At 37.3% G+C, this 19,250-nt stretch overlaps 1 protein-coding gene across 1 annotated transcript; it reads right to left on the bottom strand.

Moving 5' to 3' along the window:
* Window positions 1-835: 835 nt before the first annotated feature.
* Window positions 836-2,456, bottom strand: LOC145104042 (uncharacterized). Its single transcript, XM_079041330.1, has 4 exons — window positions 2,116-2,456; window positions 1,455-1,589; window positions 1,254-1,340; window positions 836-1,163 (listed from the first exon to the last, which is right to left on the bottom strand). The coding sequence occupies exons 1-4, from the start codon at window positions 2,242-2,244 to the stop codon at window positions 999-1,001; spliced, it is 516 nt and encodes a 171-aa protein (XP_078897456.1). The 5' UTR covers window positions 2,245-2,456; the 3' UTR covers window positions 836-998.
* Between the last annotated feature and the right edge of the window lie 16,794 nt (window positions 2,457-19,250).

Below are 19,250 nucleotides of genomic sequence, written 5' to 3'. Positions count from 1 at the left end.
ATACGGGAACGAATAGCCACGTCAGCCAGCTACTTTAACAGAGTACGTGGAAGTTTTATTGCAACCTGGTCAGGTGGAGGGGGTACGCAAAGGGGCGGCTGGGAAAGAGGTGCCGATACGTTGGAAGGATTTACCGGAGTATGAGGTCACGTGGGAGCATTTTGCGACTCTGGCTAAGCAGTTCCCTGACTTCAACCATGAGGACAAGGTTTTGGTTTGGGAGGGGAGTAATGTTATGACCCAGCGGTTTGGTAAGGTTTTTTGAAGGAGGATTAGGTAGGGAATTGGAGTCGATAATGATAAGGGGTAGTTTAGGATCTATCTAAATAGAATTAGTTTGGATAAGTAATAGTTAATAGTTATTTGTTTAGTTTTTGTTGCTGTCAATTAGCATGACACTATTTAAGGTGCTCCATAGTTTGTTTAGCTTTTTATGCATTAATATAAATACCGTGAGTTTTCTTGGAGTCTCCCTGTAGCTCGACTTGCAGGAAGGGAACTAGGGGATTGACCCAAGTTCCTATTATAATCCTACCAAAAGCAAAATTACATAAATTTTCCTACCTTTCATAAAACTAAAAACATGGTCACTGTCTCATAACAAATTTACAAAAATGTTCTGTTAAATTAAACCCCCACAGATCGAAAGTGTAGTGAAACTAAATTTTAAGGACACTGAAGTTAAAAATCAAACTACTGGATCATTTATCTTTCAAAAGAATGTTTATACTTTTATAGTCGTTTTATAGTTTTATTACACGCATACATAACCTAATTACAACTTTACTACAAATACAATAAAATAAACATAATATTACAACTCAAATCTAAAGAAAATGTCTTCAAACACTCTTTACCCAATTATATTTCACCATTTAAGAGCCCTCAAGGATCTTATTAACTGAAGGAGAATGGGTAATAAACATTTCTAGAGTTAGTTCCTTACCTTGCCTCTATCATTGTATCTATCCATGAAGGCATTCAATTCTAGCACACACCTAAATTAATACCCCAGATTCACTTGCTTTCCCAGCTTCTATAGGATGAGGCTTTCTAAATTTCAAAACTAGTCCTTGTTGTTTGGCAACTTGTTCAATCTCATCAAGTTTGTACTTAAGCATCTCAATTTGCTTTGCAAGATCTTCATCACGTTGCCTCAGGGTCTATAAGATATCAGAAGCAACGATGATTATTAAATCTTTGAGAAAGAAAAGTTGCATGATTTCTAAAAGAAAGTGAACATAAATTTTAACCTCTAATTCTTGTTTGCGAAGTGCCTCCTTCCTAGCTTCTGATTTTGAGCTTCTTTGGACCTCTAAGATAACAGCAGTTCCTGCAACCTGCATAAATTGGATCATGAATGTGAACTTGTAATTATTTGCTAATTTGTGAAACATCTTCATCAATCAAATGAATTAGATGGGTGTGTATGTATGTAAGGATATGAAAATTACAGTGAACACAAAGAGTTCTCCAAGAAGATCTGCAGCAGCTTGGACAGCTTTTTCCTCATTTAAAGGGCGAATTGCAGCATCTATTGCATGACCATATATATGTCTTTGCAACTTTGTTCTGAAACGATGATTAGCCTGTATAGTATACAAGATTGAACTAAGTTATAAAAGAAATGCTTTTGATCAAAGATCAATTGGACATTATCTTTAAACTAAAGCTTTTGATCAAGAAATCCCTGCTTTTGTTGTTCTTATTTTAAGAATCGCAAAAGTAAAACTTTCGTTCACAACTGAATTCGATGACTTTACAAATTAGATCAGTAAATTTAAATAAAATTCTTTAATGGTGTCACAACATGATTCCACTACTTCATTCCCTATTCGTCAGCATACATGCTTCAAATGTGATTAGAACTAAATTGAGTTAAAATTGGTGTTCTTGAAAAACAGAAAACTAGATCCCGCTTTCCAAAAATAAAATTTGTTCAAAAGAATACCATGATAACTTGGGCGATAACGGTTTCTAATCTTTTACTTCACGGATCTATTAGGTTAAAATGACCAAATGTACTAAAGTTTCCAACTCAAATTAACAGATATTTTGAAATAACATTCAATGATTTTGGAAAGTGAAATTGAATCGTGGAACAGGCAACCACACCTGGGCAAAGTTGATGATGGCGTGGCGGAACTGAGGATGACGGCCAGCCTCTTTCTTAATACGTTTGGCGATTGGTTTGCAAATCGTTTTCAAAGCAAGTGTTCCTAGCTTCGCGAAAGGTAATATCATAACTCGGAAGTGCGCTGTATGTGAAGCACGCTATGTGTTCGATGTTTTGCTACTGAGGTTTTGCAGAAGAATCGGCGTGAAACCAAAGAAAAATCAGTCTTATTACGAATTGATTTGTTTTAAGCTTTTCATGGGTCCGAAGAATCTAGCTTCGCATCACGCAAGGTTATCCTGATGAATAATTCCACCAGTACCCTCCATTCTTTTCCGACAAAGAAACTTGAACACCGTGTTCTCCTCTTCACCAACGATACGGGCAGAACTGATTAATGTAAATAAGTTGTATTATCTTTTACCAAGTTATGTAATAAAGTTAATTTTTTATATATTTTTATTAAGATAAACTTACAAGGTTGGCCCGTGTGGTTTGTTACAAACAGTTGATTCAATAAAATTATCAACACAACTACATCGCTTAGTCGCTAATCCTTTGTTTTTATTTTTTACATGGTTGTGTTTTCATTTTTTTTATAACCGATCTAAAAAAGAAATTGATTTGGTAATTACATTTTCGCTTTATTCACAGTAACTTTGCTTATTTTTGTACATATTTAGGTAATGAACTTTTTAGAAGTGTTCATATATGATCATTATGACCGGCTGCAGCAAGTTACAACTGATCGTAATGGTCATATGTAAACACTTCCAACAAGTTCATTACATATATGTGGAAAAAAAAAACAAACTTACATGGATACGAACAAAACGAAAAAGTAATTACCCTGATAAATCAATTTTCCGATCTAAAATTACTATTTTACTTATCTTTGATTTTTTATTACTTTTTTTATTTTAATATATCATCAGAAAATGACCCACCTAATCACCAACCTTCTCTCTCCCCATCACGATCCTCTTTCTCCCCCTCTTCCCTCCTCTTTTTCATCTGCGGAATAGTTGGAGGTTGGTGATGGTGGCTAAGGTAGAAGCTTTGTGATGGTGATCGAAATGTGACAGTTTTGAGGAATGAATCTTGATGGTGATCGACAAACGAATCTATCTGTCAACACCTCTGGCTTGTATTGAAGAAATCATGAGGGAATACAAATAAGGAGGAATTTATGTTCGATTGGTGGTGCTAGAGTATATACTATAAACATACCCCTCTAACGTCGTTGGCGGAAACCTTCAACGAAAAATAGAATCATCGTCGTATGATGTAACACCCATACTTTTAAAACCTTTTAGAATACCATGGTTACATGTTTATCATGACATTAAGGAATGATTAAATGCTTTTACAACAACCATAAAATATCTATTAAAGATTATAAACCTTTGGTGTTACAAAAGTAATATCACAACCACAGTAAAATGGAAATAATTATACAAACCGAAGAATATATTAAATCTTTTAAAAGCATTCATTATTAATGCTCTTCTAGTCCTTAGCTTCCAAACTGAGTATATAACACATTTAAAAATAGCGAAAGACTCATGAGATACATGGGTTTAGACTCATCATAATAAATATGAAATATACTTTCAAAATATTTCATAAGAACTTTAACTCTTCGCAAACATTCAATCCTATAAACTTACGAACTTCTTAAAACTGAAACTTACTTTCACAACCTCATGAACACGTTAACAAATCATAAAACATTTGATATCATAAACCTTACAAATTACTTGTATATATGGGGAGTATATACCCCTTGTCAGTTAATTACTAGCTCGTATCACACATGGGGAGTTCATATCTGTCACACCCCAAAACCGGAACGGCGGAAACGTTCTGGGGCGGAGGACGTCATGTTTAGTATCACAAGATATGCATCATAGTAAGCAAGTAATAAACAACCATTTCATTAGAAAGAAAGTGTTTACAAAGTATGTGATTCACATAATATAGAATACATAGCAAATAACAAAAAGACATGAAGCTATACTGCTCCATCTTCTGAATCCCAGTGCGCGAACCTGTCTACTGGTCTCCTGAGAATACAAGTTATTTTGAAATCGTAGATCAGCATTTAAGCTGGTGAGTTCATAAGATTTTAGTGATGTAGTAAGTTGTAAGAAAGTTTGTAGAAAGTTGTAGTAAGTGGTAGTAAGTTCTTGTTTAGAAAAGTTTGTCTGTTCCTTCAGAAAATCCTATATTTCCTACTTTGATGAAAGATAAGTAAAAATGACTCTACAGTCCTTTCTATGAGTATTAAATGGATACAAGTTATATAAAACCCAGAGTAAACAAACAATCGGTTGTGTGTATCTGCCCTAAGCCCACAACCAAACAAGGAACAGGAAATGAGGCGGAAGACACACATCCCATTGTTTGTTAGATCATCGTTGTATATAACCCCTGCGTATTCACTCGGTACTCACGGAGTTAACTGTAATAGTTCCTTTATATTTGATGAAAAGATTCTTTAAGAAAACCCTTATTTCTTATAATAAAATGATAACCACAGTAGTTACTTCTATAATCACTTAGTTTATACTAGTTATATATAATCTAATATCGAACAGATAGTTAATTGTGTGAATCTGCCCTAAACCCACAACCAAACAAGGAACAGGGAATGAGGCGGAAGGCACACATCCAACTACTTATCGGATATTAATTATATATAACCCTGGTGTATAAACTAAGGTATTATAGAATTAACCACCTAAGGTCCTTTAAGTTTTACTGGTTTAATAAAATGGATTAAACCCTTTACTGGTTAAGTTTCTAGTTTTGTGTTCCAAAAGTTCTTCATTTGAAAATTATGTTTTGTACTAGAAAACTATGCATTGAATTAGTGTCCTATGACCTGACCCATACATGGTACCCCTTATGATTTCTTAGTGTATACGGAACATATATATAGCTAAGCTTGGATAGATAGTAGGCTGGGTGTATCTGCTCTAAGCCCACAACCAAACAAGGAACATGAAATGAAGCGGAAAGCACACATCCTACTACCTGTCGGACCCGGTTAATATATATCCCTGAATGCATACACTAAGGAATCATAAAGTTAGCATTATAGATCCCTTTCTACTGAATGTACTAGACTCGACTGTTCTGTGTGTCGTTTGTAAAATGTGAGTTTTCCCTAGTTTATAACTATCTTGACTCGAAAATAGTTTGTATTAGCTTTCAAGTGGAACTGTCACTTACTGAAAGTAATGGGAATTTATAAGTACGCAGTTGTCTTTTGAATTGACATCCTGTAGTACTAGTTACCTTAAAACATGTTTGTTTTAGTAAGGTCATAATGTGAAGGCTAGTACCCATACTATACGCTCTCCCTGTCAAGAGATTTTGGGGACCAAATGCGACTGTAGCAAACGATTACTAATCGTGCAATTCACATTAAAGTTATATGATCATGTATACCCAATGTAACTATCACCTTTTGTTAAGAACAATGAGTTAGTGATTCATTGGTATAATTAGATCCTGTAGTTGTTCTATGATATAGCATCTTAGTATGTTCGTTCTGTATAGTATCTTAGTATGTTCTCTTTGAAGTATTGTATCTACTTCCTTGTTTCTCTTTATGTTATCGTGTATTGTATCTACCTCCCTGTTTCTCTTTATGTTATCGTGTATTGTATCTAGTATGAACTGAACCTCTAAATTATACCCCTTATAGTTTACTAGTATTTTACTTGAACTGTTATTGAAAAGACTCATTTTACTACTAAGTTATGCTTGTACTTTAAAAACGGAGTTTTGTTAAACTATAAAGTAACATAACTTTAAAAGAGTTTTTGAAATGTTTTGACTACTTATAAATGACATAAGTAATCTTTTGAAAATGTTTATAACAAACAATTACACAATTATCATTGTGTTCAACTTGTATTCCCCCCCCCCCTTAAAAGCATTTAAAACAGTTTAAAAGATTGATTACGGGGTATGAACTCACCTTATGTGGGTGATTCAAATGAATATGCGCGTAAGGATGAGAAGTTCCACGAATGAAGTCCCGAGACACAACAAGTCCTAAATGACATAAATTGGCATGAATATAGTGTTTATAAGCAACTATATGAAAGGAAACACCTTCCGGGACTAGGAAACACTTTGACCAAGTGTTGGAATCACATGTGATTCATCTAAGGGATGTTTATGGCCATGGTTTGGTGTTTACGGCGATGGGTTTACGGCCAAGGAGCATTGGGACGTAAACTCATGGTAAAAGGGTGCATAAGAGGGTGTTTGAATGCTTGGGAAGCTTGAGGGACTATTGCTCTACACAAGGATGAGAAACACCATCTTAATGGAGGGTGTTGAGGTGTTTACGGCCACACCATAAACTCTATGGCCGTAAACTCAACAAATGTCCTTATTTTGGGTCTTAAAGGCAAGGAGTTTCAAAGGCTCAAGTGTCCCAAAGGTTAGCTAGTGTATAGAAGTGTTTAAGGTTCAAGACTTGGCCCTAATTAGGGTTTACGGCCAAGGGAGGTTCTCTTTGGCCATAAACTCTCATTGATGAAGAGTTTGGTGATGTTTCAAGGTCTTACAAAGCACAAGGGGGTGTTCTAGCCTCAATTCCAAGCCTTAGGAAGAGTTTAAGGCTCAAATGCACCATTAACTAGGGTTTACGGCCAAGGGAGATTGCTTGGCCGTAAACTCCTTTTGGTCTTGCATTCTTGATGATTTCAAGGTTCTAAGCATGAGTCTTAACTAGATATCAAGTCTAGGGGAGTAATACTTACGATATGAAGGCAAAGGAGGGTGTTTTCGGCCCAAAACACCTAAGTGTTCTTGGTGTTCTTGAGGATCTTGAAGATCTAGACTCAAAAGATGAAATCCATGGATGGAATCAAAGAATGATACATGTTAAGGAGATGTATCAACAAATAGATGGAAGAAACACTTACGTTTTGAAGATCTAAGATGAAGAACTCGATGATACTTGAGAGAGAATGGGAGTGTTCTTGAGGTGAAAGTGAAATAATGAAGGAAAAGTGAAGGAATGGTGACTTATAGGGGAGTTTACGGCCAGCCATGACCTTATGGCATTAAACTCATGTTCTTTGGCCGTGAACTCCATTTAGGTGGTGCTAAGGCTTGAATGTTGCACAGTGTCTCTAGCATGTACATTCTAACACTCATTCCTTAAGTGTACTAGGCTTAAAACTCCTTAGAATGACCTTTACCAAGGCTAGAACTCATTAGAAATGAGTCTGACACTCAGTTGAGTTGAATGGTTGGACTTTACAGGACATAAATTTTCGGGTTGTCACATCATCCCTCCGTTGGATGGAATTTCATCCCGAAATTAGCTTTCTTAGCAGTACTACTGGGGTTGCGCTCCTCTGATTAGCAGAATACCCACTCGTAGACCTGGCAACTTTGCCCTACTGTTCATGATAGGATTCATACTCGGTCCATCCATCATTACTTCGTGTATACAAGTCCTATATAATTAGGATTAGTAAGACGGTCGAATGTGCGACTCTGCCCCAGGTCCACAACCAAACAAGGAACAGGAGATAGGGCGGAAACATACATACTAGATCTGCATAATCATAATTATATACTACCCTCGCGTATACATTTGATAGTGATAGGTGGGCTGTATTCGTCCTTAGCCATCTGTGCTTGAACTTGGTCTGCTGGACGAGTGGTATTTTGGAAGGGTCTGTGGACATACGACGGCAAGGCTTCGGAGGACAAAGTACTCTTCGCGCGAGTACTTCGGGGTTTAGAATACGAAAGACAAAACTGTGGTCTAGGTCGGACTGTCGTTACGAATGACGAATGTTTTGTGAATTTGACGGTCGAGATGATAGGAACATATGAACTTAGTATGGTGAGGACCACGCCAACTCATGACGAATGATAGAGACGGACTCTTTACTGAACAAAAGTTTTGGCCGATTTGAAAGAAATGTATGTTATACGATGATGTACTCCCTAGTGTGCTCGAAAATGTACTCTTTGTAAAAGTTCTAGTGCTTTCTGTTTTCCTCTTGATGTTAACACTTCTATGTATCATACCGCGATGTGCGTATACATACCGCGAAAGTTCTTTGTTATCTAGAATCGATACTTAAACTACGATCCTCCTTGGTACCACTACGATCGCCTTGAATATACAAGTTATGAATAATTAAGATGAATTGGACGGTCGACTGAGTAACTCTGCCTCAAATCCACAACCAAACAAGGAACAGGAATTAAGGCGGAATCACTCACTCTAAGTCTGAAAAATCTTAGCTATGCACAACCCTAACGTACATACTAAGCAATCATAGTTTCTCAGAACGAATCTCTTAGTTCTTTTGAATACTGTGACCTACTTCATTATGTGAGTTATTATAATTACTTTTAAGTGTTATCCCCAAGTTTTAATCTTATATAAACATAAATTAATTTTCAAAGCAATTACTATTTCAAAAACGTACCGCTGCTCGATGGCGACTCCGAGGTCGATTCTCCTGTGGTGATCATCAGAATTCGCCCATCCGCTCCTGAGTTCTTTGTTATCGGGCAGTCCTCCTGGTAGTGTCCAGTCTCACCACAGCCATAGCAGGCTTGGTTTTCTTCAACTCCGGGGACTTGGGTGATCGGTTGAGCCGGTGCCCTGCAGAAACGGAGTGTGTGTCCCTTTTTGTGGAAGTTCAGGCACTGCATTTCCCGACATACTCCGGTGTGGTGATAGTTGCACTTTCCACACTTCGGGAGGGTTCCAGCATATCGACTGGCAGGTGCTGGAGTAGCAGGTGTTGTGGCGGTGTACATAGTACTTGTTTGTTCCTCCTGCGGGGTGCCCTGTGTTGTTCGCTTCTTCTTCCTCTTGTTCCCCGACTTCTGTTTATAGTCCTCTCCCCTTGATGGCTCGGGAACAGGGACTTCTACACCATGGCGGACTCCGTGGTCGATGAGTCGCTGAGCCAAGCGTTTAGCACTATCGAATGTGGCTGGGTTAGAAGACACTACATCTCCTTAGATCGGGGCAGATAGACCCCAGATGTATCTTTCTAACTTCTTGCTCTCCGGGGGTAACCATCCCGGGGCATAGAGCTGCTAGGTCGCTGAACCGGTCAGTTTAGGCCGCTATGCCAGAGCCGACCATAGTGAGCTCCCACAGTTCTTGTTCCAGCTTTTGAACTTCGCCCAACGGGCAGTATTCTTCCAGCATCAAATCTTTTAGGTTCTCCCAACCTATTGAGTTAGCCACTGATAGGGTCAGTGACTTAACATGGCTGTTCCACCATGTTAGGGCTCTGTCAGAGAAGGTGCAGGCAGCAAACTTCACTTTGCTCCCATCAGGGCACAAACAGATTTTGAAGACCGAATCTATTTTCTCGAACCATCACATCAAAGCGATGACTCCACCATTCCCATCAAAGGAATTTGGTATGCAGTTCATGAAGTCCTTATACGAAAACTCCCTTGGGTGTTCGTGGGTAACTCCGGGGTTGGTTAAGTGGGTACCGCTACCAGATCCGAGGGTACCACTTTCACCGAAGTGAGCTAGAGCAGTTTCTACTGTGGAGGATATCGCTACTTGAAGAGCAGCAGGATCGAATTGCGACGGTGGAGTTGGAGTTATCGGAGTAGCGCGTCTGTTTGACCTGGGAGGAGGCATCTTTGCTAAAAGAATACAAAGATGAGACGGAATAAGTCTAAAGCAATGGACACAAGCCGAAAGCTGAAAAGACATGGTTATCCTAGTTCTGGGTGTATTGGGTCCTGACTTCTACAGGGTTTTGGAAACAATTCATAAAATAGTCTATACCTAATAAACTCTATGAATTTGAAATGGCTATCCTCGAATGAATATCTGTTGCCTGAATAACTGTTACCAGCTGCATGTAAGAAAATAATCCTAACACATAATGTGAGCACTGTTTCCACTCGCTCATTAAGTTAAACAAGATTATTATTTATTAGTGTGATGCATAAGACGTTTTGGTTACTTCGGTTGATCCTTCTTTGAAGCTCCTCATGAACTTGCTCTCGTTTCCTCCTGAGTCTTCTGTAGTCTACTATGAGGAAGTGGTTACATCTACCTGGGTTTGTCGTGCGAGAATCAAAGTGACTAAAGAATCTATGAGATTTAAGTGAAACATTATGGGGTGATCCTTGCAGAGTCCACCTATAATTGCACAATGTATATAAGTGATCCTTCGAATAAGTGATCCTACTCCAAAACCACAACCAAACAAGGAACAGGTAGTGAAGCGTAGATCACAAATTCTAAGTCTATAAAATCTCAATTATATATAACCTTGGGAGTATACACTGCAAGATTATAGGCCTATCCGTAAGGGTCTTTTAAGTTATCACATAAGTTATTTGTATAGTGCCTAAAATACTCCTATAGTATTTTAATGTAATCTACCTGGTATGTTTTAAACTTGTTATCGCGTTATAGTATCATAGAATACTCCTATAGTATTCTAACTCTATGTACTTGATCTAGTATTCTCTTGACTGGCATTAGGTAAGTTTTACGACCGTTGCAACACCATATCACTCCCAAACACATGTCAGTCACGTCTCGAATGAATATAGTTGATCAGGCTATATTGATCCTAGCTATGATTACATAACTGTCCAGGGTTGACCATAGTGTTTAACCTTTAACTTCTTATGTTCTGTTCTTCTTGTGATACTTGTTCTAGTATGTATATATGTATAAGCAAGTATGTATACTTTTATAAGGTATCATTATATATTTAAAATATATTCTTATCCAGAGCACTTCGGCCCCATTGTATTTATAGTTTTATATCTTTTATCGGTTGATATACTTAGTTCACTATAAACAATGCTCTGATACCAATCTGTCACACCCCAAAACCGGAACGGCGGAAACGTTCTGGGGCGGAGGACGTCATGTTTGGTATCACAAGACATGCATCATAGTAAGCAAGTAATAAACAACCATTTCATTAGAAAGAAAGTGTTTACAAAGTATGTGATTCACATAATATAGAATACATAGCAAATAACAAAAAGACATGAAGCTATACTGCTCCATCTTCTGAATCCCAGTGCGCGAACCTGTCTACTGGTCTCCTGAGAATACAAGTTATTTTGAAAGCGTAGATCAGCATTTAAGCTGGTGAGTTCATAAGATTTTAGCGATGTAGTAAGTAGTAAGAAAGTTTGTAGAAAGTTGTAGTAAGTGGTAGTAAGTTCTTGTTTAGAAAAGTTTGCCTATTCCTTCATAAAATCCTATATTTCCTACTTTGATGAAAGATAAGTAAAAATGACTCTACAGTCCTTTCTATGAGTATTAAATGGGTACAAGTTATATAAAACCCAGAGTAAACAAACAATCGGTTGTGTGTATCTGCCCTAAGCCCACAAAAAAACAAGTAACAGGAAATGAGGCGGAAGACACACATCCCATTGTTTGTTAGATCATCGTTGTATATAACCCCTGCGTATTCACTCGATACTCACGGAGTTAACTGTAATAGTTCCTTTATATTTGATGAAAAGATTTTGTAAGAAAACCCTTATTTCTTATAATAAAATGATAACCACAATAGTTACTTCTATAATCACTTAGTTTATACTAGTTATATATAATCTAATATCGGACAGATAGTTAATTGTGTGAATCTGCCCTAAACCCACAACCAAACAAGGAACAGGGAATGAGGCGGAAGGCACACATCCAACTACCTATCGGATATTAATTATATATAACCCTGGTGTATAAACTAAGGTATTATAGAATTAACCACCTAAGGTCCTTTAAGTTTTACTGGTTTAATAAAATGGATTAAACCCTTTACTGGTTAAGTTTCTAGTTTTGTGTTCCAAAAGTTCTTCATTTGAAAAGTATGTTTTATATTAGAAAACTGTGCATTGAATTAGTGTCCTATAACCTGACCCATACATGGTACCCCTTATGATTTCTTAGTGTATACGGAACATATATATAGCTAAGCTCGGATAGATAGTAGGCTGGGTGTATCTGCTCTAAGCCCACAACCAAATAAGGAACAGGAAATGAAGCGGAAAGCACACATCCTACTACCTGTCGGACCCGGTTAATATATATCCCTGAATGCATACACTAAGGAATCATAAAGTTAGCATTATAGATCCCTTTCTACTGAATGTACTAGACTCGACTGTTCTGTGTGTCGTTTGTAAAATGTGAGTTTTCCCTAGTTTATAACTATCTTGACTCGAAAATAGTTTGTATTAGCTTTCAAGTGGAACTGTCACTTACTGAAAGTAATGGGAATTTATAAGTACGCAGTTGTCTTTTGAATTGACATCCTGTAGTACTAGTTACCTTAAAACATGTTTGTTTTAGTAAGGTCATAATGTGAAGGCTAGTACCCATACTATACGCTCTCCCTGTCAAGAGATTCTGGGGACCAAATGCGACTGTAGCAAACAATTACTAATCGTGTAATTCACATTAAAGTTATATAATCATGTATACCCAATTTAACTATCACCTTTTGTTAAGAACAATGAGTTAGTGATTCATTGGTATAATTAGATCCTATAGTTGTTCTATGCTATAGCATCTTAGTATGTTCGTTCTGTATAGTATCTTAGTATGTTCTCTTTGAAGTATTGTATCTACTTCCTTGTTTCTCTTTATGTTATCGTGTATTGTATCTACCTCTATGTTTCTCTTTATGTTATCGTGTATTGTATCTAGTATGAACTGAACCTCTAAACTATACCCCTTATAGTTTACTAGTATTTTACTTGAACTGTTATTGAAAAGACTCATTTTACTACTAAGTTATGCTTGTACTTTAAAAACGGAGTTTTGTTAAACTATAAAGTAACATAACTTTAAAAGAGTTTTTGAAATGTTTTGACTACTTATAAATGACATAAGTAATCTTTTGAAAATGTTTATAACAAACAGTTACACAATTATCATTGTGTTCAACTTGTATTCCCCCCCTTAAAAGCATTTAAAACAGTTTAAAAGATTGATTACGGGGTATGGACTCAACTTATGTGGGTGATTCGCATGAATATGCGCGTAAGGATGAGAAGTTCCACGAATGAAGTCCCGAGACACAACAAGTACTAAATGACATAAATTGGCATGAATATAGTGTTTATAAGCAACTATATGAAAGGAAACACCTTCCGGGACTAGGAAACACTTTGACCAAGTGTTGGAATCACATGTGATTCATCTAAGGGATGTTTATGGCCATGGTTTGGTGTTTACGGCGATGGGTTTACGGCCAAGGAGCATTGGGACGTAAACTCATGGTAAAAGGGTGCATAAGAGGGTGTTTGAATGCTTGGGAAGCTTGAGGGACTATTGCTCTACACAAGGATGAGAAACACCATCTTAATGGAGGGTGTTGAGGTGTTTACGGCCACACCATAAACTCTATGGCCGTAAACTCAACAAATGTCCTTATTTTGGGTCTTAAAGGCAAGGAGTTTCAAAGGCTCAAGTGTCCCAAAGGTTAGCTAGTGTATAGAAGTGTTTAAGGTTCAAGACTTGGCCCTAATTAGGGTTTACGGCCAAGGGAGGTTCTCTTTGGCCATAAACTCTCATTGATGAAGAGTTTGGTGATGTTTCAAGGTCTTACAAAGCACAAGGGGGTGTTCTAGCCTCAATTCCAAGCCTTAGGAAGAGTTTAAGGCTCAAATGCACCATTAACTAGGGTTTACGGCCAAGGGAGATTGCTTGGCCGTAAACTCCTTTTGGTCTTGCATTCTTGATGATTTCAAGGTTCTAAGCATGAGTCTTAACTAGATATCAAGTCTAGGGGAGTAATACTTACGATATGAAGGCAAAGGAGGGTGTTTTCGGCCCAAAACACCTAAGTGTTCTTGGTGTTCTTGAGGATCTTGAAGATCTAGACTCAAAAGATGAAATCCATGGATGGAATCAAAGAATGATACATGTTAAGGAGATGTATCAACAAATAGATGGAAGAAACACTTACGTTTTGAAGATCTAAGATGAAGAACTCGATGATACTTGAGAGAGAATGGGAGTGTTCTTGAGGTGAAAGTGAAATAATGAAGGAAAAGTGAAGGAATGGTGACTTATAGGGGAGTTTACGGCCAGCCATGACCTTATGGCATTAAACTCATGTTCTTTGGCCGTGAACTCCATTTAGGTGGTGCTAAGGCTTGAATGTTGCACATTGTCTCTAGCATGTACATTCTAACACTCATTCCTTAAGTGTACTAGGCTTAAAACTCCTTAGAATGACCTTTACCAAGGCTAGAACTCATTAGAAATGAGTCTGACACTCAGTTGAGTTGAATGGTTGGACTTTACAGGACAAAAAATTTCGGGTTGTCACAATATCCCTCATCGGTTCACAAGTAGATCCTTACTAACCACGGGAGCCCTAATCTCATTGTGGTCGATAGGGAATATGTACCCCTCGACAACTACTTCGTGGCAAGAGGTATCATCTTAGTAGTGCCTCATTTGTCCCATTTAAAACAATAAACATGATTAATTCAATCATCAATCAATAAACGTATGTCATGTTAAAACTTTCATAACTAAAACACTAGCACTCTTCTTTAAAACAATAAACATATGGAATGCTAAAAGTTTCAAAACCAAACCATTATCCCTTCAAGACAATAAACATATGGTATGCTAAAACTTCCATAACTAAACCATTAGCAATACCCTATATGACAATAAACATATGACATGATAAAACTTCCATAACTATACCATTAGCAATGCCTTATACATATATGGCATGCTAAAACTTTCATGTTAAAACTACTAGTATTTCCCTTAAATCATGAAACTTGAGAACATAAAGATTCAAGTATTAAAACACTTGACATCAAACATATCCATATAGAAAAACTTGATTTGCTATGTACCTATAAAAATCCACACGTACTCACCTTTTTAGTTAGTGAAAACTAAATACAACCATGGTCCTTTAATTGGTTCCTTTTAACCAAAATACCTTCAAATGATATTAAATCAACAAATAATGTTCTTAACAAAATGGCTTAACCCATTAAGATCTTAGCTCCACTTCATACACAATATAAACATTCACTTGATTATACAAAATTTTCCATTTACAACTTTTATCAATTAAACTAATTATACTTGATGAATATTACTTCTATATGACTTAGTTCATTGAGTTCTTTACTTAATTTCAAGTTTCCATCCCTTTCATCAATTATGGTTTAAAACCCCAATTGATGAACTAAAGAGGCTTGAGAAGAAGAATTTATAATTGGCCCATATGGTTTGTAAAATATTGCACTTTGAGGACTTCTATTAAAAACATCACGCTACTGGTCCTTATGGTTTCGAAAATTCCTTGAATGGTCATTATGGTGTTAACTTTAACTTTTGACTAGTTAGTTTTTTCTGAATGACCAAAATATCTTTGGAACTAAATTGAAAAGTATATATACCACAAGGATCAATTATTAAAATTTGATATTTTATGTCATACCTAGTTTTGGATGTTTCTTTTATCAGGATAGTGGGCCGCAAATGGATCGAGTAAAGGTCTTGGACTTCAAGGGAATAGTGATTAGATCCTATCAGATGATGACAATGTTGGTTAAGTGTTTATCCCTCAAATTGTGTTTCGAACAAAAAGGTAAAATGGGAAAATCTGTCTATATATATATATATATATATATATATATATATATATATATATATATATATATATATATATATATATATATCGGGCTTCTTGCATGGATAATGGTTTTGGTTCGACATGTGTTAAGCTAAAGATAACTAGATTGGATTGTGGGGCTCGTTAATACCTTTTTGTGCATATAAAGAACTCTAAAAACGGAGTTAAAACGAAGAAGTTATGGTTGTTTGAAGTTGAATTGGAAGTTTGTGGTTTTGTCCTACGTAGGGCGTAGGAAAGTTACGTAGGGCATGGCTGCTATGCAAGGTATAGTCAAGCTATGAAAGGCCTAACTTGATGAATGTGGACCGCGTTTCTAATGGGCTACACATGGTGTAACTTAGGTTACACAGGCGGTAATCACGACAGATCAAAACCCTAATTCTTCGGTTTTAAGCCATATTTAAGGGATCTAACTTCTGAGAAACCCTTTAATGACCAGCCGCCATCAACTAAGATCATTCTTTGAGAAACCGTAGCCTCCTCTTGCTTGTTTTGAGCCTTCGCATCTTTTATGAGCTTATTTCTCCATTGGAAGGTTGAATCTTGAAGAACAATGTGTTTGTAAAGTGCATGAAAGAAGGATTGAAATATAGATCCAGCAAGGTTGCTTCATTTCTGGACCATTTTGAGTAAAAATCTTCTATCTTGCTCATCGATTTCTTATATATTGTTATTGGTCATTTTGTCACTTTTTCGTCCTTTAAGCTAGTGGTTTGGGAGTTGAGGCAACTCCAACACCTTTTGAGCTATATGGAATACTCTTCGGACTTGTTGGACTAGGAAAGGTGTACCTTGGTGCTTGTTCTTTAAGCCATGGATATGATGTTATCATTTTTGGTCATTTTAGTGAATAAAGTTTAGATCTTTCTTGATGGGAGTGTCTTAAGGAGTAAAGTTGGAAACTTTATCCATTAATACATTGTAAAGGTCCATATTTAAAAGTTTGAGGATTTGGCTTTTTGTATTAAGAGCTTAATAGAATTTTTTAGGATCAGGTGCATTATGCAGGGCGTAATCTAATTACACATGGCGTAGCTCTATGCAGGGCGTAGAGCTGTTATGCATGTTGTAATCTGGTTGGATGTTGACTTTTGACTGTTGACCATTGACTTTGACTATGTTTGACTTTAGGTCAATTGGAGTGATTTGAGTAGTAGATTGAGGCTTGGTCCCTGTTTGTTGTATATGTGACATGTAGGTTCGGTTTTTGGAATGAACTCGCCAAGCTCTTCCTAGAAAAATATTTTCCCGAGGCGAAAGTGTCAAATATACGCATAGAGATTTTGGGTATAAAGCAAGGCAAAAGAGAAGCTCTCCACACTTATTGGGAGCGATTCAAGAAGCTGTTAGTCCGATGCCCACAACATGGCATTAGTGATTATCAGCTGTATCAGTGTTTCTGCGAAGGATTGATACCTATGGAGAGGCGACTAATAAATGCATCTAGTGGAGGGTCACTTTCAGACATGACACCAACAGAGATCAGGGCATTAATAGAGAAGCTGGACAATGAATCAAAACATTCATTCAGCAACTGAGGAAGAGTGGTACCTAGACCATCCAAGAGGAGTCAAGGAGATGAGCAATGCCCACCTGGAATCCCAGATTTCAGAATTGACTAAAGCGGTCCTTTTGTTGACAAAAGAAAAAGGTGTAGAGCCAAAGGTCAAACCTTGCGGGATCTGCTGCAAAACCGGGCACCCAACTGATATGTGCCCAATACTTCAAGAAGATAATGAATCTGTGCAAGCTATGGGAGGATTTCAGCAAAGGCCATTTGATCAACATCGCAACAACCAAGCTTGGGGAGGGCCTCAAAATAACAATTTCCAGCCAAGACCTCAACAAAATTTTCAGCAAAGAAACCAATATCAAGCTCCACCCGGGTTTCAGCAATCTTTTCAGCAAAATCAGCACCAGAGCAATTTTCAGCAACCACCTGTTCAGTCACAAGCTAGTAGTTCGAGCATGTCCTTGGAAGACATAGTTAAAAGTCTTGCTACCAGTACCCAAGCTTTCCAGAATGAAACAAAGTCCAGCATCAAAAATATGGAGCAGCAGGTATCACAACTCGCGAACTCCATGAGCAAACTAGAAGCACAAACCCAAGGAAAATTCCCATCTCAGACTGAGAAAAACCCGAAGCACAATGCTTGTGCTGTCACCCTCAGAAGTGGTAAAAACTATAAAGGACCAGATCATCAAGAAGATGAGGAAGAAGAGATCGTGGTTGAGCAATAATTTGAGGCAACTGAAGAGGTGCAGAAAAAAATGGACCTGCTGAACCTGAAGTAAAAATTACCCCTCCTCCTTTTCCCTCAAGACTGAAAAACACAAAAAAAGAAAAGGAAGATAAAGAGATTATGGATTTCTTCAGAAAGGTTGAGGTAAATATTCCCCTTCTTGATGCAATTAAACAACTACCCCGATATGCTAAATTTTTAAAAGAGTTGTGTACTTCAAAAAGAAAATTAAAAGGAAACGAAACAGTTAAAGTAAGCGAGAATGTTTCAGCTGTTTTACAAAAAAGGCTACCCCCAAAGTGTAAGGATCCAGGAGTATTTACTATTCCTTGCAAGTTGGGGAACCTTTCAGTGCCAAGAGCTATGTTGGACTTAGGAGCTTCTATAAATGTTTTACCATATTCACTTTTTAAAACTATCGGGGTAGGGCCTTTTAAAAGAACAGGAGTCATCATTCAGTTAGCTGATCGTTCTCTGGTACACCCAAAAGGTGTACTGGAATACGTTTTGGTTCAAGTGAATGAACTCATATTCCCAGCTGATTTCTATGTTTTGGATATGGGAGATGACGACTCACCAAACTCAGGTTCCATTCTTTTGGGGAGACCATTTTTAAAAACTGCCAGAACCAAAATAGATGTTTATGATGGTACCCTTTCAACGGAATTTGGTGGTGAAGTTATCAACTTCAATATTTATGATGCCATGCGTTACCCAGATGATGTTTCAGCCCTTAATTTCATTGATGTAATTGAACCATTATCTGCAGAATATTTTGAGATTGCTAACCGTGAGTCATTAGCATTAGTGCTCCACAGAAGTTTGTCTATTAATGCAACTCAGGTTATATCAGAAAATTATGTGGTTGATAGAGAAGTTCAAGAGATGGCAGCTCATATGGACCAGCAGAGAAAGTTGAGGTATGGTACCCAAACTCTTAAATTACCAATTTCTAACTCCAAGCCTTTTCCTTCTGTAGTGCAAGCCCCCATCTTGGAGCTAAAGACACTTCCAGAACACCTGAAATATGCATATCTTGGGGAAAAAGAAACATTACCAGTTATCATATCCAACAAGCAGTCAGAAAAAGAAGAGTTAGAGCTGATCAGAATTCTGAAGGAGTATAAAAGCGCAATTGGGTGGACTATTGCAGACATTAAAGGACTCAGCCCATCTCTATGCATGGACAAAATTCTGATGGAA

The sequence above is a fragment of the Lactuca virosa genome, chromosome 4 (assembly GCF_052849685.1).
Source record: "Lactuca virosa cultivar CGN04683 chromosome 4, Lactuca_virosa_CGN04683_v6, whole genome shotgun sequence".
NCBI lineage: Eukaryota > Viridiplantae > Streptophyta > Magnoliopsida > Asterales > Asteraceae > Lactuca > Lactuca virosa.
The sequence above is the reverse complement of the archived record's forward strand: the minus strand, read 5'-3'. Positions and strand labels throughout refer to the sequence as shown.